At 41.0% G+C, this 25,355-nt stretch overlaps 1 protein-coding gene across 1 annotated transcript in view; it reads left to right on the plus strand.

Moving 5' to 3' along the window:
* RNF123 (ring finger protein 123) overlaps nt 1-25,355 on the plus strand; it is a 124,949-nt gene that overhangs the window by 62,731 nt on the left and 36,863 nt on the right. The window contains exons 26-35 of the mRNA XM_067463638.1: nt 428-535; nt 1,558-1,735; nt 3,919-3,993; nt 4,350-4,437; nt 4,583-4,670; nt 4,902-4,986; nt 10,326-10,465; nt 11,632-11,820; nt 15,362-15,437; nt 19,998-20,082. Coding sequence (XP_067319739.1) covers nt 428-535; nt 1,558-1,735; nt 3,919-3,993; nt 4,350-4,437; nt 4,583-4,670; nt 4,902-4,986; nt 10,326-10,465; nt 11,632-11,820; nt 15,362-15,437; nt 19,998-20,082 — 1,112 coding nt within the window. The remainder of the gene's footprint in view (nt 1-427; nt 536-1,557; nt 1,736-3,918; nt 3,994-4,349; nt 4,438-4,582; nt 4,671-4,901; nt 4,987-10,325; nt 10,466-11,631; nt 11,821-15,361; nt 15,438-19,997; nt 20,083-25,355) is intronic.

A 25,355-nucleotide genomic window follows, 5' to 3' on the forward strand; every position in this document is an offset into this window, starting at 1 on the left:
AGACTGCAGAAGGACTTCGCCAAGCATATGGCTGAGATATCGGGCAAGCTCTTTGCCTCTGCCACGGCCATACGGCGACATGCTTGGCTGCGTACCTCCTCACTGTCAGAAGAGAGCCGTTTGTTGGCAGAAGACCTTCCCATGACTGAGGAAGGTCTTTTTGACCCAACAACGGATGAAAAGATTAAACAATCTCGGGAGGTCACTAAAGTTGTGTTTAGTGTAGCTAGACACATTTTGCTTGGGATGTATAATATTTCTGATCGCAGTGTAGTGATGGCAGTGTGTATTTTCCTTTTAAAATAACATGACACCTTCCAAATATGACTACACCTTTATGAAATTGGAAATCTTGCAGTGTATGGGTTTCAGAAAGGAGAGAAAATTGTGCAGCATTGCTCTTCATTTTTTCTGTTCCCAATTTTAGAGAAGAGATATCTGTGAAGAACTGCTGAAAAGCCAGAAAGTTTTCTCTGAGAAGCTTAATCACTTGAGTCGCCGGCTGGCTTGGATCAATGTTACTATTTATTCAAAGGTAAGAGGTAGTAGTGTGGAGATGAATGCAAAATGTTAATGCCTTCTTTAAAATATTCCAGGTCTGATTTAACTAGTCCTGAATAGATTGTTGCTTCTTATGTCTTGTAGTTCTCTTAAAGCAGCTCAGTAAAGTTTATTTTTATTGTAGAAAGAAAACTCGATGCTGATTTTCAACAAAACCTTAAGACCAATGCAGAGAAATCATGAATTTCAGCACTGTTTTTTGTTCTATAACAAAAAATAAACTTTATTTTACAAGGGCATGGAGTAGGCAACGGCTGGGAAGGCAGCGGACTGTACTGTCTTCCCAAATGATTCTGGAGGGCTGCATCATCTATTTTTTACCTCTCCCAGACCTCCTCTACCTCAGATGGAGTCCAGAAATGATAAGAGGGTGTGGAAAATGTCTAAAAATGCAGTGAAATGGAAGCAGTGCCCCCAGAGGGTTGAAAGAATGTCACTTTAGGTTGGAAACCTAGAGTGAAACCCAAACATTTGGGGGACTGAAAAATAGCTATACTTTCCCCAATCCTGATATAGGACAGTAGCTTTGAACTTTGTAAATTTTTAATTTCAAAGTAGCATTTATTCTAACCTTGTTTTGTAAATAAGGCTATTAAAGTTACTAACCAACTTAGATAATAGTAGTTGAACTTCCTGATCATTGTAGAGCCTCCTCAGAGAATGCATTTTTAAAAAATTGAAAACTCAATCAAAAGAGTTGGTGGATGAATGCATAGGTCACTCCACCACTCACTGCCATCATCACCATCACCGCATGTTTCTGTTTAGAGGAGGAGGCTTTCTTCTGTGGCCAACACAAAACTGGGCATGCTGAAGGAGAAGGGATGGAGTAATGTATGCTTCTGCTACCTGCTTGCTCCCTTACATCCATGAAATTGCAAGTTATGTGTGGTTACCATGTTAAATACAGCTCAGCCCAGCTCTGATCTTTTAGTAATTCTTCTCCTTTTCTTCCAGTTTGAAGTATAAATCAACTATGAATTATTTCTTTTATAGGAAAAGATGCAGGATATATACTGGCTGCTACGGGTGTGCATCCGCACTATCGAGCATGGAGACAGAGTTGGCTCACTCTTTGCATTTATGCCTGAATTTTATTTAAGTGTGGCTATGAATACATACAGTGCTCTCAAGAACTATTTCAGTCCAGTCAACAGCATGGAGGAGCTTCCAGGTGAGAAGAAGGTCTTTAAGCATGGCTGTCTCTAATTTTCAAGGTATAATGCAAGGCCCAAGAGAAAAGGTTCCAACTAATTTTGGATTTAGCCACACTAGCCAAACTGCCATTTTTGGGAGATATTATCCCATTTTCAGCACTTCCAGTCCTTCCACGGCAGTATCCTGCTCTTTGCTTGTAGAAAGCTATACAAGGGATTTCAAGCTTCTAAACTTGATAATGCTAGTGGTCATTCAATACACATTGCTTCATTCTGCAGCTTGGGGTTGATGAACTACTGTACTGCCTGACCACATATCTACCAATCCTAAAAATGTTCTATATTTGTTGTCTGAGTTATGTTACCCTGTAATTTCTTAACATAACAGATTATTTACATGTAATAAACCAGGAGGAAGAATATATCAACATTAGTGGGAAAAGGAAAGTCTTTCATGTTGACTGCATGGGATGGGAAATGTCATTTGGAGAACACTAATTTGGGGAGAACTTTATTCATTGTCACATAAACTTGTTCTTACATTACCTGAGAAACCAAATGGAATTATCACCATAGGATCATGTTACAAACGTGCACAACTGTGTATACCTTTTCAAAAATACACAACACTTTCTGATCTTGCCTCGCGTGTGGTATGAAGTATTGTAGCTGTGCAGTTGGTGCTCTGTATCCATGGATTCTGCATGGATTTAATCATCTACAACTTAAAAGTATATTGTTTTAAAAATCCAAAAAAACAAGCCTCAATCTTGCCATTTTATCTAAAGCAGAAGTTCTCAGCTTGTGGGTCCCCAGATGTTTGGCCTTCAACTCCCAGAAATCCTAACAGCTGGTAAACTGGCTGGAATTTCTGGGAGTTGTAGGCAAAAACACCTGGGGACCTACAGGCTGATAATCACTGGTCTAAGAGGGGCCATTTAACTATGCCATTCTATATAATGGTATACAAGGGTGGGGATGTCATGGAACCAAACTGGTGGGTACAAAGGGCCATTTAATTGCTAATTTGTATGTCACAGCCAGGCTGCCTCAAATAATGGAATCAGTCCAGCATTAATCCTGAAGGTCTATGTGATTCCTTTGGTATCATCGATGTGGAATAAATGTGACATAATTATATAAACAAAAAGTCAAGAGGCTACTTATAAATCAGCTATGCAGGATTTTTTCCTAAAATGTTACCCTGTGCCTCACAATTTTCATTGTAGCAGAGGCAGTGTGCTCAAATCTAGAGCAATAAGGTGGACTGGCAGTTGACTTCAGTAACTCCCATCAGTGAACGTTAAGTGAATGTCTCTGAAAATCTCAGGCAAGGCACATTTCCCTTGACCCCATGCAGTTGCAATGTGTCAGTATTTCTCAGTCTGGAGGGTGATGAATGCTTTCATGTTTGTTTCCAGTCTTTGTAGTACGGATTACTTAACTAAGTTGCATTATGTTTTGACGATTAAGGACTGCTAACGTCACACAAGTAAAAATAATCATTTTCTGTCTTGTTGCACTTGTTTGCTACTCCTGGTTTTGGATTTTGCTGTGTTTTCTCGGCCCTTAGTTCTGTTGCTTTGGAGATTTGCACAATATTTTACCCAGTACAGTATCTGGGTACACTCCCAAGGATCTAAATCACAGGTGGGGAACTTTGGGGCCTTCCAAATGGCATTACTCACCACTGGCTATGCTGCCTGGGTCTTATGTGAATTAGATTGGTAGCATCTGCAGGATCACAGGTTCCCTTTTCTAAGAGCTAAAGGAAACTGCATGACATGCGTAAATCAATATAGATTCATATTTTAGGTTAGCAGTTGACAATTAAAAAACACATTGAAAGATAAATCAGTAACTTACCTTTAATCTTTGCTATGTCTCCAGTTATGAGGCATAATCTTTTGAATTTCAAGACATTCCCATGTTCGTAATAAGTACTGAATACAAATTCACAGCATTAGAGCCTGTAGTACAGACTTCCTCTCCTGATTCCTTAACATTTTGAGCTGGATACTTGGTTGACCTCCAAGCTCAGGGAAACACTACTCCATTCATGTTTTTGCATCTTAAACCTGAGAATTAAACAAGAAAGCAAATTCTCAAACTGTTTTATGCTGTGATTGGTGGATTTTGTATTCTTCAGAATATCTCTGTATGTTTTGTGATATAACAGCCCAGAATGCTTTGCTTTCAGGCTATGAAGAGACTTTGACACGCCTTGCTGCCATTTTAGCCAAACACTTTGCTGACTCCAGGATTGTGGGAACTGGTAAGGCAGCTTTTCTTTTCCAAAGGTGAAGTCTGACTGTGTAATTTGGAGACAGAGTGGGTAAAAAGAAGAGTCTGACTTATGGCTTGTTGGTTCTTCTCTGATTTCCAGTTCCAGAGCTTATCCTTGTAATAGTTTTAATACCACAATTTAGTGAGGAGGAAATGGATTATTTCAAGGATTGACAGCAATCTCACTTGTATCTCTTTATCTTGGCTTCTCGTATCTTGGTCTTTTCTCTCCGTCCCACCACTTCAGTGAACAAATGCATTATCATCCCTAGTGTGTTTTTCTGAAAACCATTCGTATTGTTGTATCTGTTCTTTCATTAAAGTTCCATCTATTTCCCTATTCAGACATCAGAGACTCCCTAATGCAGGCATTGGCCAGCTATGTTTGCTACCCGCACTCACTTCGTGCTGTAGAGAGAATTCCAGAAGATCAGTAAGTTCTTGGTTCATCCTTCCCTGAATAATAATGTGTATCAAGAGAAGCACACTTATTCTATTTCCCAGATTAGTAATGCTTTTTGTACTTACAGTTCCCTTCAGTATGCATGTGGAAACTACTGTTTGTTTTATTCTGCCAGACGTATATCCATGATGAGAAACCTCCTGGCCCCATATGAGCAAAGACCCTGGGCCCAGACGAACTGGATCCTTGTACGACTGTGGCGAGTAAGAACACACTTTCCGCTTGTCCTCTCTAAGCTGGGGAAGAACTCCATTTTAGGTGGAATTTTAGCTTGGTTTTAGAACCAGTGGTTGTCCTCTGCCTGAATCCTTCTTTAGCGTTACTGTTTGAAGGTTTGTTACCTTCTTCTGATGGGAAAATCTTGGTGTTGCTGTCAGAAATAATTTGCAATCTTCTAAGGATCTTTCTCCCACCTTTCTCCCATTCTCTTGTAGGGCTGTGGATTTGGATACAGGTACACACGACTTCCTCATCTGCTGAAAACCAAACCAGAGGATGCAAACCTCCCCAGCTTGCAGAGTGAGTAGGGCACAGGGAGTGTGAAAATTCACTTAGATATTTAAGTACAGGCAGTCCCCAAGCTACAAACAAAAATAGCTTCTGTAGGCTTGCTCTTAAGCTGAATTTGTCAGTCAGAACAGGTACATTTTTAAGCGTAACTCCAGCCAGATGTAGATAGGTGGGTAGGTAGAGAGATAGATAGATAGAAGCTTTGGATAGCACAGGGAAGGGTTAACGCCCCTGTGGTATTTGTTTAGCTGTCTGTGCCCCTGTTCAGAAGATTTTTCCCCACTTTCTGTCACTGTGGTAATTGGATTTTGAAAAAAAATGGCTTGTTGTGGAAACAAGGATTGGGGATAAAGCTTCAATGTATTCGGTAGACAAATTCTCCCTTGGGGGACATACCTACGTTAAACTAAGCAGACAGTCTTGAAGTGCCAGACTCTCCTGTATATCCATCTGGTATATCTTCCATAGTGTGTGCTAGTTCGTTTCATTTCTCTAAAGAATAGGAGGGTCTTAATCTTGTTCTGGAGCATTTGTCCGTCATATTTCCCCATTTAGAAATCCAGTATTACAGTCGTACTCAAAACATCTTTACTGGGCATAATAAAGAGTTATGAGGGACTCTTGTGAATAACTGTTGGGGAAGCTTTGGTTTCTCCTCCTAGCTAATCACAGAAATTATGTCACAATTCTTCCATTATTGTACTAGCTATTTATTAGCTCTGTGCCTGAGAGCTGTGGATCCAGTGCTTTGTTAATGTTTGCTTTGTTTCTGATCAGAGGAAAAATTCTGGATCTATTGCCACAAGCCTCCTTTTTGAGTTGCTCAGGGCTTTTGAGATAGCGAAGACCCTGTCTTCTTAGAAGTCCTTTTCTTCTGAGCCACTGAGTGGGTAGTGAGTTATTAACCAGACTCATGGGCTCTTGGAGCAATGGTATAATGGAGGAGAAATGACTAATTTCACATTCCAGCAGAAGGTGGCAGCAGTTGCACCTTTTCAGCCTGTCTAAGAACACTTAAATCTATAATGTTTCTCTTGTTTGTTTGTTTCTCTATTTCTTGGGCCCAGGAGATCTCTCTGTTGCTAGTTTCCAAAGTAAGTTTCCTGTTGTCTTCCATGTGTATGGTGGTGGAGTAGTAGGGTTCACCCCTTTAGCAGTCCCTTCCCCTCACATCCTTGGTGTACAGGCCACTCCTATCCAACTGTAGGTGGAGCTCAGCATATGGAAATGTTGGGTAAGGAAAATAAAGGAGAATAGCATACACCAAGTGATGGTGGCAAGACCCATCCAAATGTCTGTGATGGTAACCTGCCAATTGTACTCCAGTGTTGATGCATATGTGCCTTTAGTTGAAGGGCACATTATGAATTCAAGGAAATCTGTAGTTGTCCCCACTGGAGTTCTCCTTGTGGCTGTTGCTTCTACTGTCCTTTCCTCTTTAATGTTCTGTGTCTCTTCCTTTTCTTAAATGTATCCTTCATCAATGATGGGAAAGAACAAGAAAAAAAAGAAAAGTTCATTAGATGCAGCTTTTCCTCTACACCACCCAAATGTTTTCTCCAGCATAACCCAGACATGCAGTCTAGTGAGCTGGTTGATTTTGCCAAAGTTGTCATGGAGGGCCTTCAGTTTAGGGTATCAGTGTTTGCATATGTGTATGTGTACATGAGATCCTACACTGGCCTCAGGATACCTTATGGGCAATGTAGCATTTCTTCATTTTCTTAGGTGTTGGCAAAGTCCTGCATCTCTACACGTTATTTCTGCACTTGGCTCCCAAAGGTCTAAGGAAGGGCACAGGATTCTCTGACTAGTGATCCTGTTCTGTGCTATTTTGAGGTGTACTTTAATGAATAATTGATTCCAGGTTAATTGAAAGGAGTTTGTCTACTACCCGTCCTTGGGACATTGTCCAGTAGGGGCTGAATTTATTCCCCTCTCCCCAAGAATTTGTTGAGCTACAAGGAAAGAGTGGAGTACAGATCAAATGTCCTCTGGCTTTTACCTTTGTGTGGAATTTGAAACGCTGCTCACCTTTCAATTACTAGGATTCCTTATTTTTTTCTGCTTACTTTGGTGGTCACTTTCTTGAGGCTCCAGGTTCAGGATCATTTTCTAATCTCCAACCAAAGTTTACTGATGGGCAGCTCATATTCTTTTCTTGAATGGAGCATTCCTTGTAACTGATGATGGCAGTGATTAAGAGGATGCCTCCTATATGAGAAAAGGACACACACATGACTTGCTATCTCTTTTGCTGTCTCCCTCTTTCGCACACATATACACACTGCTTTCTGTTTTAAGAGGTATTGATAATTATCTGTTCGCAATTTCTTCTAGCCTTGGTGTATGAAGACAGTTCATAGAGCTCTTAAAGCTCCTTGCCTGAGTGATCAGCCTTCCAGTTGCACCTCGTAGTGACCAAGCAAGTAGTTAGATAGTTGTGATTATTTATGAGCCTTGTTTAGGAGAGAGAATAATTGCAACAGGAGTTTGTAGGAAGGGGTCTAGAAGAATATTTATATTTTGGAGGTGGCTTTCCATAATACAATTTCAAAGTCATCATCATCATTATTATTATTATTATTATTATTATTATTATTATTACGTTTCTATTTATTTATATTCCATTTTTCTCTCCACAAAGGAGACTCAAAGCAGCTTACATTAAAAGCATTTCAATACAATTTTAAATGCACAAATATACAAATATTAAAACAGAATTGAACATCAATTGTATTAAAAATTAACAGTTAAAATCCATAAAACTAATTAAAATGTATTTAAAGCTAAAACCACATAATTCCCTGACTTGATCTTTAAACTTGTTTCTTTAAAAGCCTGTCTGAATTTAGCCTGCCACTGGAAGGACAACAGGGAAGGGGCCATTCTGGCATCCCTGGAAAGAAGGGAGTTCCAGAGTCAAGGGCAGCCACCGAGAAGGAAGGCCCGCCCTCTCGTTCCCACCAACTGAGCTTGAGATGGAGGTGGGAATGAGAGAAGGCCCTCTTCTGAAGATCCCTGAGCCTGGGCAGGTTCGTACAAGGAGATGCCTTTAGCCAAATAGCCTGGACCTGAGCTGTCTAGGGCTTTATAGATCATAACCAGCACTTTGAATTGTGCAAGGAGACAAACTGGCAACCAGTGGAACTGCTGCAACAGGGAGGTTATCTCCTCACTGTAGCCATGCCCAGTTAGCAACCTAGCTGTAGCTCTTTGGACCAGCTGAAGTTTTCGAACATTCTTCAAAGGCAGCCCAATGTAGAGCATGTTACAGTAATCCAGACAGGATGTAACTGAGAACCCATCCAGACAGGCCCAAAACATGGGACCTGTCACACTTTTACTGGAGGCGTCCAAACGATGCCTCCGATAAAAGCGAATCACTGTGAAGTAAACGGAAGTTTCCCTGATTTACTCCACAGTAATTAAACACTTCATTAGATCTGGATATTTATGAAAGATCTGGGTTTAATGAGGTGCTGGGCCTGTGGATACTGGCCCAGGACTGCTTCCATAGAGATGAGAAATGTTTCTGAGGGAAAGTCCAGGATTTGGGTTGGGAGGTGGGGACTAGAACCTGCTCTGAAACAGGTTAATTTAACCCATTTTGGCATGTGTTTTAGGTATGTGTGGAAGCAGCCTTAGGCATGTACCACTGTGGCCAAATCCGGCCTCTCAAGGAATGGATGCAGTTGGTGCACAAGTTTTAATTGTGCAAACGCCCTCCTGGTCACCGCCAATACCTGGGTATCCAGGTATTCCAGGAGAACCACTAAAGAGCAGACTTCAGGGAGATTGTAACCCAATCCAGCAGTGGCTGAATTGCTTTTCCCTGGTCTGCCTTCTGGCTGAACAGGAGCAACTCTGCCTTGTCTGGATTAAGTTTCAATTTGTTTGCCCTCATCTAGTCAATTTCTGATGGCAGACACAGATAAGAGTTTCTTGTCTGTTTAAAAGAAAGCAAGTTGATTTGAAAGGTAATATTGATTTGAAAGGTAACTTGATTTAAATCAGTGGTTCTCAACCTGTGGGTCCCCAGATGTTTTGGCCTCCAACTCCCAGAATTTCTAACAGCTGGTAAACTGGCTGGGACTTCTGGGAGTTACAACTTTCCCAAAACACATGGGACCCACAGACTGAAAACCACTGATTTAAATGAAAATAGAGGCTTTCACAATGAGCCATGAATATTTGCCCAGTAGCAGTTTATGTTTTCAGCACAGGGCTTAGCTGGTGAATTTGAGACAACCTGGCTCAGTTCAGTGGGTTCCTCCATTTCATTTGATCTTCAACAAATTCAGATGCAGATGTGTGACCAATCCTTCTAATCACTTGGAGGAGGGAAAAGCAATATGAAAAACAGTCCTTAGGCGGGGTATCATTGACTTTATTTATTGATTTATTTCCTATTGCTATTAGCGCTGGGGCTTCTGTAATATTAGTGGCATCTACAATTGAATTATAGTTTTATTTTGAATATGTTTTCATACTGGCATCTCCAAGAGCCCTCGTGTCAGTCTGCTTCCACTGAGAAGCAGTAAAGGAAGTGGAGAAATGAATGTTCCTCCTTCATACTCTGCTGAGGGGAATTGCTTGATGAGAGCATTCAGATTTCCTGTGGGATAATGTCACCTCACTAATACAATTCAGCTTAAAGGGGGATACTGGCTCAAGGCTTGATCTTAGGATCTATGAGCTGCCTGGAAAAGGCATCCGGCTTAATTTTTCCTCCTTCCCTGTCCTCTAGATTTCTCACTCACCGTCTTTTCCAATTGGAGCTAGGCTGACAAGTGTGAACACATGTTGTACTGGCAGAGAGGAGTGTGGATCTGCTCCCTCGGCACTGATGCCCTGCTGAGGAGCTGTTGTGATGCTGTTTTCGGGAAAGATTAATTCTGAGTTGACCTGAGGCCTTGTAGAGATGAGAGGGAGGGAAGCTTGGCTGGAGCCGGGCTGTAGGGTATAACTTCTTATTTTCATGGAGACAGCAAATGTGCATGACTACATCCCAGCTAATTCAGGACGGCATTATGGCAAAGTGCTTCAGGCCCTGAAGATGGGACAGGCTTGGAATAGGCCATGTGAGAACTGGCCTTGGAGAGGGCACCTGCCATCTCTGTTTATTGTAAAGAGGACCTCCATGGGAAGAGGCTCAAACATTTTCTTGTGGTTTTACAAGGCAAAATGGTGCTGCATGTACTGAAAGGGTCAGTGGGGGACAAAAGGTGTTAAAATGTTTATCTTTCCATGCAAATGCAGCAAAACAGGCAGGGCTGAAGCTTTGACTTTCCAGGACCTTCTGCTCATGGGGTGTCTTTTTAGAACCTGCTGCTGTTTCATTCCAGAGCCTTGTCCATCCACTCTGCTACAACGACACATGGCAGACTTGCTGCGAAGTGACCGTGAAATGGCACCCAGTTTCCTTAATAGTGTCCTTAATCAACTGAATTGGGCCTTCTCAGAATTTATTGGCATGATTCAGGAGGTAAGAGTTTGGGTCTAGAATAAATTTGTCTGATGACATATCATAGAATCATAGAATCAAAGAGTTGGAAGAGACCTCATGGGCCATCCAGTCCAACCCCCTGCCAAGAAGCAGGAATATTGCATTCAAATCACCCCTGACAGATGGCCATCCAGCCTCTGTTTAAAAGCTTCCAAAGAAGGAGCCTCCACCACACTCCTTATTTATCATTGGATAAATAAAGTCTTCCCATGCTAGATATCGATAAAAGATTGCAGCACAAGTTCTAGGGGAGTCAGACATTTTGGGCAAGATCTGAGAAAAGGAGGGAGAGACCACAGCATGGAAAATTATTCTTAACTGATTAGTTATGGTTGTGTAGTAGGCCTGTGTGTTACAAGAGGGATTCCTTCCTTATGCTTTCACAATTTTTGTGAAATCTGGAACTTTGTTTTTCTTAACTGAAATGGCCAAAGCATACAATAGAATTATTCTGGAGGCTGAGAAAATGCCTAGAGAAATGTTCTGTCTGAGTTTCCAGTGCAAATTCTATGGATAACTTCTGGCAGGACTTTTCGCAAAGTTTCTTGTGGAAGTTGATCATAGAATCTCATTGGAGCGTAGAGAGAAAATTACAGCTACACCACAAAAGGAAAGAAGTTACTCATTAATTTATATTTGTAAAGTAATGTAGTGATTCCCCCCCAGCTATGGAACTCCTTTCCTGGCGAGATCAGATCGGGCCCCTCCCTCCTGTCTCTCAGAAGGATGGTAAAAACTTGGCTGTGGGACCAAGCTTTTGAGGCAGTGCAATAAAGCAGCGATAGGAAACCTTACCAGGCCAATTAGATTAGATGCAGATGATCAAGATGGTTTTAAACAGTGTATTTTAATATTGAGACAAATGTTTTTAATGTTTATGTATTCATATAATGAATTATTGTGCCGGCATCAAATGTTTGCCGTATATATGCTGTGCTCCACCCTGAGTCCTTTTTGGAGTGAGAAGGTCAGAATATAAATGTTTTAAATAATTAATAAATAATAATTGTCACCTTCCCTTCTTTATTGGAAGTAGGAACTAGTTGTTTGTAATTAGATCTAAGCTCTGGAAGGTGCTTATGAGGAATGTGAAGAGAATGGGAACTGCTTTTCACTGATTCTTATGTTGTGTTTTATCTGGTTAGATCCAACAAGCTGCTGAGCGCCTGGAAAGAAACTTTGTGGACAGTCGCCAACTGAAAGTATGTGCAACATGCTTTGATCTCTCAGTGAGTCTGCTCAGGGTCTTGGAAATGACTGTCACTCTGGCTCCTGAGATCTTCCTGGACTGGAATCGCCCCTCATCAGAGCTATTACTCAGGAGACTTGCACAGGTATTCACTTTTCTTCATGAAGAAATTTTGTTGGACGTACAATAGAGATAAAGATTTCCTAGCTGAGGATGGGAATGTTGCCATTTGCCCAGATTTGCACTGCCTGAGCTATATTCTTCTAAAGCAGTTGTTCTCACCCTTCCTAATGCTGCAACCTCTTAATATAGTTCCTCATGTTGTGGTGACCCCCAACCATAAAATTATTTTAGTTGCTACTTCATAATTGTAATTTTGCTACTGTTATGAATTGTAATATAAATATCTGCTATGCAAGATGTATTTTCATTCACTGGACCAAATTTGGCACAAATATCTGATATGCCAAAATTTGAATATTGGTGGGGTTGGGGGGGATTGATTTTGTCATTTGGGAGTTGTAGTTGCTGGGATTTATAGTTCACCTACAATCAAAGAGCATTCTGAACTCCAACAACAATGGAGTTTAACCAAACTTAACACACAGAACTCCCATGACCAACAGAAAATACTGGAAGGGTTTGGTGGGCCTTGACCTTGAGTTTTGGAGTTTTAGATCACCTACATCCAGAGAGCACTGTGAAATCAAACAATGATTGATCTGGGCCAAACTTGGCACACAAATCCAACATGGACAACTGTGAATACTGATGGGATTTGGGGAGGATTGACCCACAATTTTGGGAATTGTAGTTCACTCACACCTTTTTTAGTGGGAGCATTTATAAAAACAAAATACTGACTTTTTCTAATAAATAGTGTTTCAAATTACCTAAGCTGCTTCTGTTGCTGCTCCTCCTTCTGATGGTGCTGGGCCACACTCAGTCCCACGTCACACGGGCACTTCCCCCCTTCCTTGAAGGGATTAGCCTCCCTCCAGCCTTGCGTTCTCTCCCTCGCACCATGTTGCCGTATGCCAAGCATGCTTGCTCTCCCCACTCCGCTTGGTCTCAGAAATAGCCATCCCCTTGGCTGAAAGTCCAACTGAGAAGCTGGCCAATTGCAATAGGAGGAGGGTTTTTGGTGGGAGGGTTTGTTGTCTGGAAAAGAAGGACAAGCAGAGAGATCCCCAGGCTTCTCTGTCAGAGGAGTTCCTATGTATTTTCTGATGGTCTTTGGCGATCCCTCTGAATCCCCCTTGCGACCCCGCTCCCAGGGGTCCTAACGTACAGGTTGAGAAATGCTGTTCTAAAGAGTTTTGGAGTTGGTCAGTAGCAAGTTTGTGGATTGATTTATACAGAACATTAGGTTTGTTCTCCATTCCTTTATCTGTGCTTCATTCTGTAGCAGTTTTAATATATGTGCAGCAAGATAAGACCTCTTCAATGCTATTTTTCCCATGGCAAACCTTAATTTCTCTGGAAGAAAACTTCAGATAAAATATTTTTACCAGTTTAATGAAACGTGAAGGATAACACCCCTGTAATGTTAGTCATAATAATCACCTCCTTTGAGTCCCAAACTTTGCTTTTTATATTAGATGTCATAATGCTTCCTGTTACTTCCTTAAATTCTCAAAGCCAGAATGCATCATTAAAGACCCCTTTTTTTCTTTCATTTTTTCAATCTGAAAGGGTCTCCTCTTCCCACCTTGAAACCTCAAGGGCTACCAGTTTAAATGGGCTACAGGTCCCTGAAAAACTTCAGAAATCCTGTGAAATCAAAAGAAATTAGATAGACTTTAGGATACTTCCTCATTTTTTCTTTGTATTGTCCTATTGAATTTATGCTTAATTATATGCTGTTTGATTTATGATTTGATTTATGAATTTAATACATTGAATTTTGCCAATTTATTTTTTGTAAACTGCTTTGAGTCCCCCCAGGGGTGAGAAAAACGGCATATAAATACTGTAAATAAATAAATATGTGCTGCAGAAGTGAGCGCCAGATACTTTTTAATTATTTGAGAATTTACTGGCCTAGTGCAGCCAACAATTGATCCCTGGGGCCAGAACTGGCCCCCAGACTATTAGGCATGCATGTGAATTTGGATGTGCTTGCCAAGGCATTTTTAGCACTTGCATGAGATGACTGAAAATGTGCATAGTTTTGTCGCCTGGCCAAATAACTGTTAGCCGCTGTGTGTAGTTAAATTGACCCAACAACTTGTGTGTTTTGGGGTCTTGAGTATGAAAGCGATCTACTCAAACAACAATTTGCTGTGTAGCATTCCAAAACAGGTTAACACTCCTCCCACATAGTTCTCAACCTTTTTTTATGAGTTTGTTATGAATTCATTCTCAAAACAGGCCTCACTCACCCATCTGTCAAATGTTTTCAGACATTTGCTATGTTTTTAATGAAGTATCAGATACCATTTGGGACAGTGAGCTCACTCCTGGCTATTTCTTCATTTTATTAGTTCCTTTAAACCAAATATCACTTTCCACAAAATGTTTCTATGGCCTTTTCTCCCCTGAAATTTCTGTGACTGCAACTAACATTTTTTAAAACGGCCCTCCTGGGTGTTGTCAGTGGCCACCTCTGGAGTAATAGAGAGCTGCTGTATTTATTCCAATATTATTTCCAATCTACTGTATTTATTCGGGTCTAATGTATCATTGAATCTAATGCACATCTCAGTTTTCAAAACCCTGAAACCAAAAAGGTATTTGCTGACTAATGCAATGCACAGCAGCAAAAGGTGAACTCTTTGTAATATGGCGATTACAGTTGCTGCCTTCTTACAATCACTTCATTAAAAACAAACCTTTCAACAATAGAAAAGAAAACTTTGGGCTGCATCTGTGCTGTGGAATGAATCCACTTTGACTGCCTTGGTTTGATGCTATGGATCATGGGGACTGTGGTTTTACAAGGCCTTGGGGCTTATCTGCCAAAGAATGCTGGTGCTTCACTAAACTACAAATCCCAGGATTACATAGCATTGAGCCCTGGACATTAAATTAGCGATGACATCCCTCAAATAGGAGCTCCAGGTGCTCCTGAAGCCACTTCACCTTTTGCTTTGGTTCAGCACTAAGATTACCATATTACACGAATCTAGTGCTTGCCCTAATTTTGGCAAGGTGATTTAGCCAAAAAAGGTGAGGGTTAGATTCGAGTAAAAACATTTCCATTGGAGGGGGCCGTAGCCTGTACTGATGCAATCTGATCATTGCTTTTTGCTTGTTACTGTTGAGGGCTTGGTTTTTCTGTCATTTTCTCACAGGCTGCATTATGGTGCTTTTAGCCACTGCTTCACCGCTTGCTCATCAGTAGGTTCTTTAAAAAGCTTCTTGTTCTATTTTGGGGCTCAAGGTTGGAAAGTACCACCACGTACAGGAAGAAGCAATCCTCAAAGTGCTTCTTCGTGTCCTGTGTTGCATTCCAGTACAGCGTATTACAGTGCTGTGCTCAATATTGTACATGCTGTTACAAACAGATTTCAGAAAAGTGCTTAGAAGGTTGTAGGATTGGCTTGTTTAAGTCTTGTTCTTCAGATTGGTAGAGCAGGAAGCTCTGTAGTGTGCCTTTTTGGTTAGTCTAATGAGGGTATCATCACAATATGGTGATCACTTTTACTTTAAAGATGCTTTCATCTCACCTCCTTCCCTTGCAGCTATTAAATCAGGTGCTAAATCGTGTGACAGCTGAGCGGAACCTGTTTGATAGAGTGGTCAATCTTCGCCTGCCAGGTGAGCTGTCCTCTCCTCTGTCTTTGTGCCCCCTTTTGGGAAAGGACTCTACGTCATTAAGAAAACACATCCTTTCTGCCCATAATGTCCCTGGTGTCTGAAGTTAGAAAGATTTGATAGCAAATGATTTGAAAGGGCTTTTTCTAATCCTAAATAGCTATATGTGCACTTTCCAGCCTGAATAGGTTGGCATAATGTATTTATTTATTTATTTATTTCCTGTATTTATACCCTGCCTTTCTCAGGGCGGCCTCACAGAAGCACTAAAACATTCAATAATACATTAAAATATTAAAACAATAATTAAAACAATAGATTAAAACTCGCCTATTAAAATCAGAATCCAAAATCCAAGTCTGGGTCAATTCATTATCACGAGTTGCTTAAGTCTTCTTTCACTTGCTGTCATTCACTGGTTGAACATCTTAAATTTCTTGATGGTTTGTAACAGGAGATATGTTCGGACAGGTAGACTGGGCCAGAACCGTTTAGGGCTTTAAAGGTTAAAGTCAGCACTTTAAATTGTGCTCGGAAGCAGACCGGCAGCCAGTGGAGCTGGCGTAACAGAGGGGTTGTGTGCTCCCTGTACAATGCTCCGGTGAGGGTGAGCAACCTGGCTGCCGACCGTTGGACTAGTTGAAGCTTCTGAGCAGTCTTCAAAGGCAGACCCAAATAGAGTGCATTGCAGTAGTTTATTTGGGATGTAACAAGAGCATGGACCACCATGGCCAAGTCAGACTTCCCAAGGTACAGGCGCAGCTGGCGCACAAGTTTTAATTGTTCAAAAGCTCTCCCGGCCACCGCCGAGATCTGGGGTTCCAGGCTCAGCAATGAATCCAGGATCACTCCCAAGCTGCAAACCTCTGTCTTCAGGGGAAGTGTAACCCTGTCCAACACAGGCTGTAACCCTATGCCCTGTTCAGCCTTACGACTGACCAGGAGTCCTCTGTCTTGGCTGGATTCAGTTTCAAGTTGTTTGCCCTCATCCAGACTGACACAGCTGCCAAGCACCAGTTCAGGACCTGCACAGCCTCCTTAGTAACATCCTATGTTCTTAATCCTCCCATAATTTCTGGGACATGCTCCTCCCTGCTCTCCTAAAACCACACAGGAATGTTTCTGGTGGTCCTGGACATTTCTGGTATTTGCACAGGTACTTCTACCATGAGTAGTCCCTTTAAAAAAGGGTAGGGAATGTCTGGGGACACAGTCTTTTCCTTCCAGTTGAACTGCATTGTGCTGTCAATGCGTTTCACATAGTCCCTGGTGTTATTCTCAACTGCAATTCAGGAGGGTGTGTATCTGAATGAACAAGTACATCTAGTCCTGAAAGAACACCTTGTGCATTTTTTCCTTCGGATAAATATGAAAATTTATAATGCTTATAGCTGTGGACAAGGCCGTAGCCAGAAAAAAAATTCGGGAGGGGTTGAAATTTTCGGGGGGGGGGGGGTTGAAACCTGCCTCTTAGCTTACGCTGAAGCAAAGATCACAGCAGAGGGCAGAGCAGCCTTCAATAGCCTGCAGCTCCGCCCTTGTCAACCATCTCCACCAAGTCTGGCCTCCTTAATGAGAGCATTCAACGTCTCCCCTCCCCCCCCCACTTGGTTGCTTCACTACTGTTCTGTTGCACGCTGGGCCTGTAAATAATTGTCTTTAGAACAGGATGTGCAACCTTTGCCCAGCGGGAAGCCAGGGGGCCTAAAGAGAAGTTCACAGAGGTTTCCACCACAAACACTCTTTAGATGACTTGAGAAGTACAACAAAGTCTTTTATTAATGAACAATCAAACAGAAACTTCTCTTGTCTTCAGTAAAGTTAAGCAAATGATTCCAAGCTTTTGGGCAACTGGTGAATTCCTAATCTTGCTCACGAAGGACAGGCAACTGTCTTCAATAACTTCTTTAAAGGAAAATCCCCGTTTTAACTTCTCCCAGGCTGACTGTAATCTAACCCTTACTGATGTGGGCTCCGCTACTGGGTCGAACTGCGTCTCGAACGCCAAGTGGACCTACCAGCAGTAGATGTTCTCCAGCTGGAGTTCTTTGGTCTTTAGGGCTGTTTTCCTGGAAATTCTTTGGAGACTCTTAGACTTTTCTTCCCCGGAAGGTCTTAAGGGTTGAAGCTTTTGTACAGGGGAAGCTTGCACACATCCTATACATAAGCTTACCTTGCTGAGCCTAACTAAAAATGGCTCCCTTCCCTTCCCAATTGCCCTGAGCAAGGGGCGGGACCAAAACTTAACAATGATGGACAGGTGACTTGCCCTATGACTGCAACCAAAGAAGCCACCTATCTGCAGAGTCCCTGAAACCTAGGACTGCAAGCAAACATTTAATACAAAGCAAATAAAGTTGGAGCTCCTGGTACAGCTGTACCAGAACAACTACATCGGTTATTGCTGCAAGTAATGACAGTGTGAATAAATTGCTAATATTTGCTTGATATAGTGCCTTCAGTTCCGGAGGGACTCTTGATTTTTTGCGTTTCATAGACTTAGCATGGGGATTTGGTTAACCAGTTAAAATTCATGAGTAAACCAGGTTTTTTTAAAAAAAATCTGAAACATTTCGGGGCCAGGAACATGGCCATCTTTTAAGGACTACTCCTTGGGCAGTGCTTAGAGACCCCATATTCCACAGCCAGACCCGTAGCGAGGGGGGGGGTTGAACCCCTAACCCCCCCCCCCTCGCTACGGGTCTGGCTGTGGAATATGGGGTCTCTAAGCACTGCCCAAGGAGTAGTCCTTAAATGATGGCCATGTTCCTGGCCTACCTAAGGCCAATATATGTCTTCTCATACAGAGCTTATTAAATATGAAGTAAGCTATATATGATAAAAGCTGAGAGAGGGACATACCAGTGAATAAGCAGGAGTCAAAAGGAAAAATGCTGAGCAGATTCCATTTATCTTATAGTTCTGCTATTCATTTTAGTTGCTTATTTGGTGTCTCATAACAAAGAGAAGATAGCATAACTTCTCAGTTCATCCACTCTTGTTTCTGAAACAGAAAAGACCTTCTTTATGGAACATTATCAAATAATTGCTCTAGCATATCTTGTGCATCAAACGTTGTGCTACTATAGTTCTGTGACATGCTGGTCCTTAATGGGAAGTAAACAGCATTACTAAGTCATTGACTCATTGCTTTCTTTCCTGTGGGACATAGTTCAGCCTGTCTCTTTGAAAATAGCAGTTGTGAGTAGGAAGAGGCTCAAAATATCCACTTTTTGAGATTAACTAATCTTTCTATAATATGTTAGACACCTATATAACACATCTGGTGTGATGGCAAGAACATTTTAGAGCAGGCTATGTTTTAAGACGATATTACACTGAAAGAAGGATTAATCAATTATTTTAAATTTGTAAAAATGTGTCCTCCTAAATCCATTGAACATTTGAGGTTATCATGTTTGCGCATGGGCAACTCTACCATGTTGAGATATAGGACATATCGACATGTGGGGTGACCAGCTTACATAAGATGTGTTCTGTCCATGTTTGAAAACATGGGTTGTTTTAACACTTACCTAAAAACATTTCTTTTCAGTCTATCTTTGAATCCTTTTCTTTTTGTCCTGGGGAAACTGGGATCAAAATCCCACTCTTCAATTCCACATCCTCCCATGATGTGGGGACCTGTTATGCCTTGAGAGAGATGCCTGCTATGTTTTTTACCAATGGAGAAGGAAGGAAAGAAAGAGATAAATCAGATTATAGAGACATGGGTGGTCTCAGCTTGGGAGAATGGGTGATAAATAAGGATGCATTCTCAAATGGCATGCACACACCTTTTCCTTCCTCCATAGCTCAGTTCAACCAGACCTTCAGTCCAAATCTCCTCTGATTCCACCTGAACATTAGGAAGAACAGCTGTTCAGCAGTTGAACACTCTGCCTTGGGGTATGGTGGAAGCTCCTTATTTGGAGGCTTTTAAACAGTCAGGATGGGTATCTGTCAGGGGTGCTTTGATTGTGCTTTTCCTGCATGGCAGGGGGTTGGACTAAATGGCCCATGTGGTCTCTTCCAACTCTTTTATTCTATGACTCTATAATTCTCCACCCCACCTCCTCTCCATCGGTAACAGATAGCAGTAGGCCTCCTCCTGGGGTTTGACAGCTCAGAGCAGCGGGAGGTTTTTGGACAGGGTACAAAGGCAAGAGAGTGGCCCTTTGAACCCCACCCAAAATGGCACGTATGCACACGTAACTTTCGCTTACACCATGTAAGCCATTAATAGGATGCCAGCCTGTGGATGTATGGACAAATGGAAGAAATATCTCCTAGTGGATGATAGGACTGAAAGCTAGAGCACTGTTCCAGATTTTTGCATGGGGGTGCAATTCTGCCATAGTCTCTCTCCTCCCACTCCACCCCCAGTTCTTTAAGGTCCAGGGAAGTGCACCTTCCTATTCAGGAAAAGGCCTCTTTTGGGTCTCAAAGAAGTGTGGGAGGAGAGCATGGTGAACTTGTGCCCCCTCAGTTCCTAAACCCAGTCATTTCAGGTTAAGAAGACCAGTGCTTTATGACTCTGAATCACTGTTTTTCCCCCTTCAGGACTGGAGAGCGTTGACCACTATCCAATCCTCGTGGCTGTGACAGGAATTCTGGTCCGGCTTCTTGTTGATACAAACTTCCAAGGGTAAGTGTTCTCTAGTTCCAATCCATCAAATGGAGAATACACTACTTGTGTTTTGTGTACCACTCTGATATTGTTCAGATAAACCAAAACAGTTTTCCGTATAGTATTGGGGTGATATCATTGATACGGTCTTCTATTTTTGCTCATATTTTATATGCTCATTCTGTTGCAGAATGGTTTTATGAATTTCTAAGCTTACTTCATGTAATTTTTTTCTTTTGGACTATGGAAGAGTTGGGAGATATTTAATTCTCTGATTCTTACAGAGTTACAGCAAATGTAGGGGTGCTGTAGTCCAGCAGTATTTGGAGGGCAAAGGAATACTTTGCTCTCTCCTGCTGCTCTCTGTTCTTAGGCCACTTGCTCTGTTTTCTACTTGGTGCTTTGATGTGATGTGTGGATTCATAGCTGATTCTGCAGAAGGGTAAGCAGTTAGAATAAATTATCTTAAGTTCCTTTCTGTTGGTGTCAAAATGTAAAAAGACCTGTTTTCTTTCTGTTCATCTTCCTTTGTTTTCTGGTTCTTTCTAGGCATTTCTTGCCTTAGGCTGTAGCAGTCATAGTCCATCTGCTAAATGCATCATCAGCTATCTTGGTAACTGAATAGTGCTAGCAGTAGATCAGACAGATGGGCACAATTCCAAAGACCTGTGGTGGTTGGTTGTATTAAGCAGTCAGTGCCTCTGGTTGCACTAGCCTGTTACAAGGGAAAAAATAAACAAAATCCTGAGGGAAGGTGGCTGTTGATGTGTTTCTCCAGACCCTCTGCAGTGTGTCTAATAGCATTCTCTTTTTTTCTGTTCCTTTCATTGACCTTGGCATGTTGTTTGGACAGAACTGCAATGCTGGTTATTTCAGACAAAATGGTTCGGCACTCACTCACTTGCTAATGCTTTTCTTCTTTTTAAATGGGGTACCATCAATTGTGGGGTACCATTTGTGGCTATCATTTTGATGTATAAGTACACACCAGGCTGGGGAATATTACTTATCTGCTAAGAAGGAAATTGCTGATTGCTTTCTTGGTTGGGTAGATTTTCTTCTGTTATGAGGTATGGGGTAGGGGATGAATAGGAAAGTGGCAAAATACCTTCTCTTCTTTACACACGGAGTAAGATAACCGGAGAAACTTTGATCCAGAGAAGAAAAATATTCTTATCTGTTTTTAATATATTTCTGCGAAATATTGCATAAAGATTTTGGGGCAATAATGTTGGTATTACCCTCTCTGGTGATGTCACCCAGTGTGGTCTGAAATCCCCCCAGTGGCATTGCTGAGTTCAGAGGGGGTAGTAAGGATCATAAGAGAGGTGGAGAACAAAACATATAAGGAAAGGTTGAAGGAGCTCGACATGTTCAACTTGGTGAAGACTCGGTGGTGGCATGACTGCATGCTTTAAGTATTTCAAAAGCTGTCACAAGAGAGAAGGGGGCAGGCCTGTTCTCCGCTGCCCCAGGGTGCAATGGTTTGAAGTTGCAGCAACACAGATTTTAACTGAGGAACTTCTTGCCAGTAAGAACAGTTTGGCAGTGGAAGCAATTACTTAACAAGGATAGAGAGGTGGTTGGGTTTCCTTCTTTGGATGTCTTTCTAAAGAGTCGGAACAGCGACCTTCTGAGAATTGTTTAACTGGAGACCCTGTATTGAGCCGACATTTGGACTCAATAACCTTTGAGGCCCTTTCCAACTCTGTTAATCTATAATTATTGGAACAAAAAAACTTAATTATTTCATTTTCCTTGTTCTTTTTAATTATTTTTTTGTGATGTAGATAATTTGCATTAAAATCAATCAATAAAATAAAATTGCATAATTTTTTTAATCTTACTGTATTGAATCCTTTGTTGTTAGCTGGTCTGAGTCCCTCTCTGGAGGTCGAGAAGACCGGGTTATAAAAACTCTAAATAATAAATAAATAAATAAATAAATAATAAAGAAAAAACAGTAATTTGTCACCTACTTTGATATTTAGCTCAGACATAACAAGACAAAAAGGCACTAGGAAGAATGAGAATCATTTTGTAATGCACCACAATCTTTTAAGAACATTAGATAGTGTGTGAATAATTTACAAAATATTTTTCTATGTACTTGGAATATTAACATCGTCTGCCGTTGAAGGGGAAAATAATTTAAAGGAAGTTAAATTAGACATAAACCAAAGTTCTAGCAACAGTTGAAACACAGAAGTTAGCTTGCAAATATACTTGTACTTGTATGTATTTAAGTTAATTTTTCAAGGACCATTAGCATACCTACAGTTCCATTCTCATCCTTCTCGTTGAAGAGTATTCCATATGAAACATTAATTTCGCATTTACTGATCTCATTCTGCATGCCTTCCAAGTCACATTGTGGTCCTTGCGTTTCAGACAGCTGAGCCTCATCTGGCTACGCAATATCACTCTGCAGCTGGGCTATTTCTAATCATATTCATCCCCCCCAATCAAAGGTCTGTGAAATAGGCACAAATAGACCTAAATATATCTTCTCTCTTGTGGTCAAAGACTTGCAGCCTTCAGCAGAAGCCTGCCAAGTGTTCTGAGGTCTTTCCTGTATTACAACGAAAGAGATTTTCGTTTCAAATACCACATTACTTAGGATGGTAAGATGCAATAAAAGACAGGACAGTTGTACTTCTAAGAGTAGAGTAGGAAATTACAGCACGTGCAACTTTCTCATCAAACTGTCTTATTTGTATTTCACAGATCTTCTGTTGTTTTCAGCCTGTATCTGGGGAACCCTAGAGGGTTGGCTGTATTTACCTCAGTATCAATAGAATGGTCCTTAGTTAGAGGCCCTTGTTTGACAACCTCTCAGTAAGGAGCTTTGATTATATATAGCCTTCAACCCGTCTGCTTTCGCCATTGGCCTGCATCTCTTCTAGCAGCTATACTAGCTCCTTTTCAGCCCAAAATATCAGTTGAAAGCCAGATGCAATTATCACAAACCACCCTTGTCCTTGTTTTCCCTGCTCAGTTGTTTCCATTTGTTTGGGGCAAGCCTGCCATCTTTCCTCTATGGCTCATGTTATCCTCAGAAGTCTCTGCAGTACTGTTAGATTGCTTATTACCAGTTCTTATGTTGTGTCTTTCTTGGAGAATAGCTAAATGAGGATATATTGTAATGAAACGCTTCAATTTGGCCATGAGGAGTGTGCAGTGTGGTAACAAGACAGGGATACATCTTACAAAGATAAATCAACAACTTCAGAGTAAAGTGAGCTTCATTTTCCAAGGGGAAATATTGCACTTTGCTTAAAATCCACCAACAGAGATTTGGTTGTTAATTATAGTGAATTATGGTTCTTCTTTCAATGGTATCTCTTGTACCTCATTACACAAACTTCCCTGGGTCATTGTTCAATTATAAGGCTTCTGAATTATTTTTGGGGAGTGAGAAGCAGATGGAAATGAAGTTAATTACTGGCTCTGTGATCTGTAACTGTTTCATGCTGCTGGCTCTCAGAAATGAGCATTCAAGTTTTGTTTGGAAATCTTTAGAAGAAGTTTAAATCAACAACCCATAGGCTTTTCGACTTTATGAACTCCATGAGAAAGGCATGTTTTGCATTTCAAATCTAATCTGTTTGAGTCGCAAATGGGAGAAAGGGGGATATCAATTAATTGACTAAAAATTAATACATTTGATGGAAAATCAGGAGATGTATCTCTTTCTCTTGTTGGGATTTTATAAGAAATAGAATGAATATTTTCCTGCCTGCTCAATAAGATATTTATGCTGGGCATATGAAGCAGACTCAAGAGATAGAGATAAGTTAAACTGATGGAGAGAACCTTTATAGAGTCTTGGTTACTTAAAGATAAAGATGTAGGAAGGCTCAAGCCTGGTAGGAATTCCCACCATTATGGTAAAAGATCATAGCACCCAAGGTTTTTGAAACTTCTCTTTGTTTCAAAAGCAGTGCATTATTATCTTACAAAGAATGGTTGAAGCACAGACATAAAGTCATTTCTTGGCAGAAAGGCTGTGTTTATCTGTTTCTACAGAAACATTAATAGTTTTTAGGATTTCTGTTGCATTAGTATTTCTTTCTCCCTTTCCCTGGCTTCCCTGAACTTTTTAGAACAAGCGGGGTGTATCAAAGAAAGAAAGAAAGAAGGAAGGAAATAAAGAGAAAAAAGACATGATAATGATTAAATAGGTTTGTGAGTCTGAAGATCTTTTATTATCATACTGTAGATTGGCATTTGGCATTGTGCTCTTGTAATTCTTGTGGACATTTTCTTAAAACTGTCCCAGTTGTTGACCTTTTTTGGGGGAAATGTTTATTCTGACTTTTGACAAAATTTTCAAGTGTACTCCAGCTACTTCCAAATACAACCTACATCTTCTCATATTTTATTGGGCAGTTGCAGTTATCTTCGTTGCGGTATCATATATTATATTCGGTTTGTGTTCATCTGTATACTTACAGTAAAAATCTACTGTCTACTGGAAGTCATCTAATTCACTGTTTCTTAAACTGTGAGTCCTAATCTCTAATAGGATCTCCAAACTAAGGCCCACGAGCTGGATGCAGTCCTCCAATGTCATTTACCCAGCTCCCGCCCTGAACTTTAGACTTGGGGTCGCCCTACATCTGAAATAACTTGAGACACACAACAGCAACAATTCTAATTAACTCAACTATCTCATCAGCCAAATCAGGCCCACACTTCCCATTGAAATATTGGCAAGTTTATGTTGGTTAAAATGGTTCTTGGTTTTAAATATTGATTTGTTCTTCCATGTTTTTTGCACTACAAATAAGATATGTAGGAATTAGTTCATTTTTTTCCAAACCATAATTCAGCCCCCCCAAACAGTCTGAGGGACTGTGAACTGGCATGTTTAAAAAGTTTGAGGACCTCTGCCATAGCTCAATGTGGGGGTCATGAAAAATTTGGCAACAGTAAAAGGTTTCTGAATGCCACCTGAATTTACACAGTAACAACATGCATGCTAATTTATCAGTAAATTTTTGATTTTTATACCTATTTTATATACTCAACGGTAGCATAAACATTCCTCGGATGGAAAGGGCTCGCAATTGGAAAAAAATGGATCTGATTTCCTTTGTTCTAGTCTTAAGATTAGTAAGGGTAGAGCTTTGAATCAGGCAAATAAGGTGAGTCTTCCACATCTCTGCTTCCTGTCTTTGGGGAATGAAAAGCTTTTAGAAGGGGGTAGTGTCAAGTAATTGGCAATGGGACGGTACTTGTACTTCCATGTCCTACTTGGAGAATCAATCTGCTTGAGCCCTGGGTAC

This window comes from Anolis sagrei, chromosome 2 (assembly GCF_037176765.1).
Source record: "Anolis sagrei isolate rAnoSag1 chromosome 2, rAnoSag1.mat, whole genome shotgun sequence".
NCBI classification, from domain to species: domain Eukaryota; kingdom Metazoa; phylum Chordata; class Lepidosauria; order Squamata; family Dactyloidae; genus Anolis; species Anolis sagrei.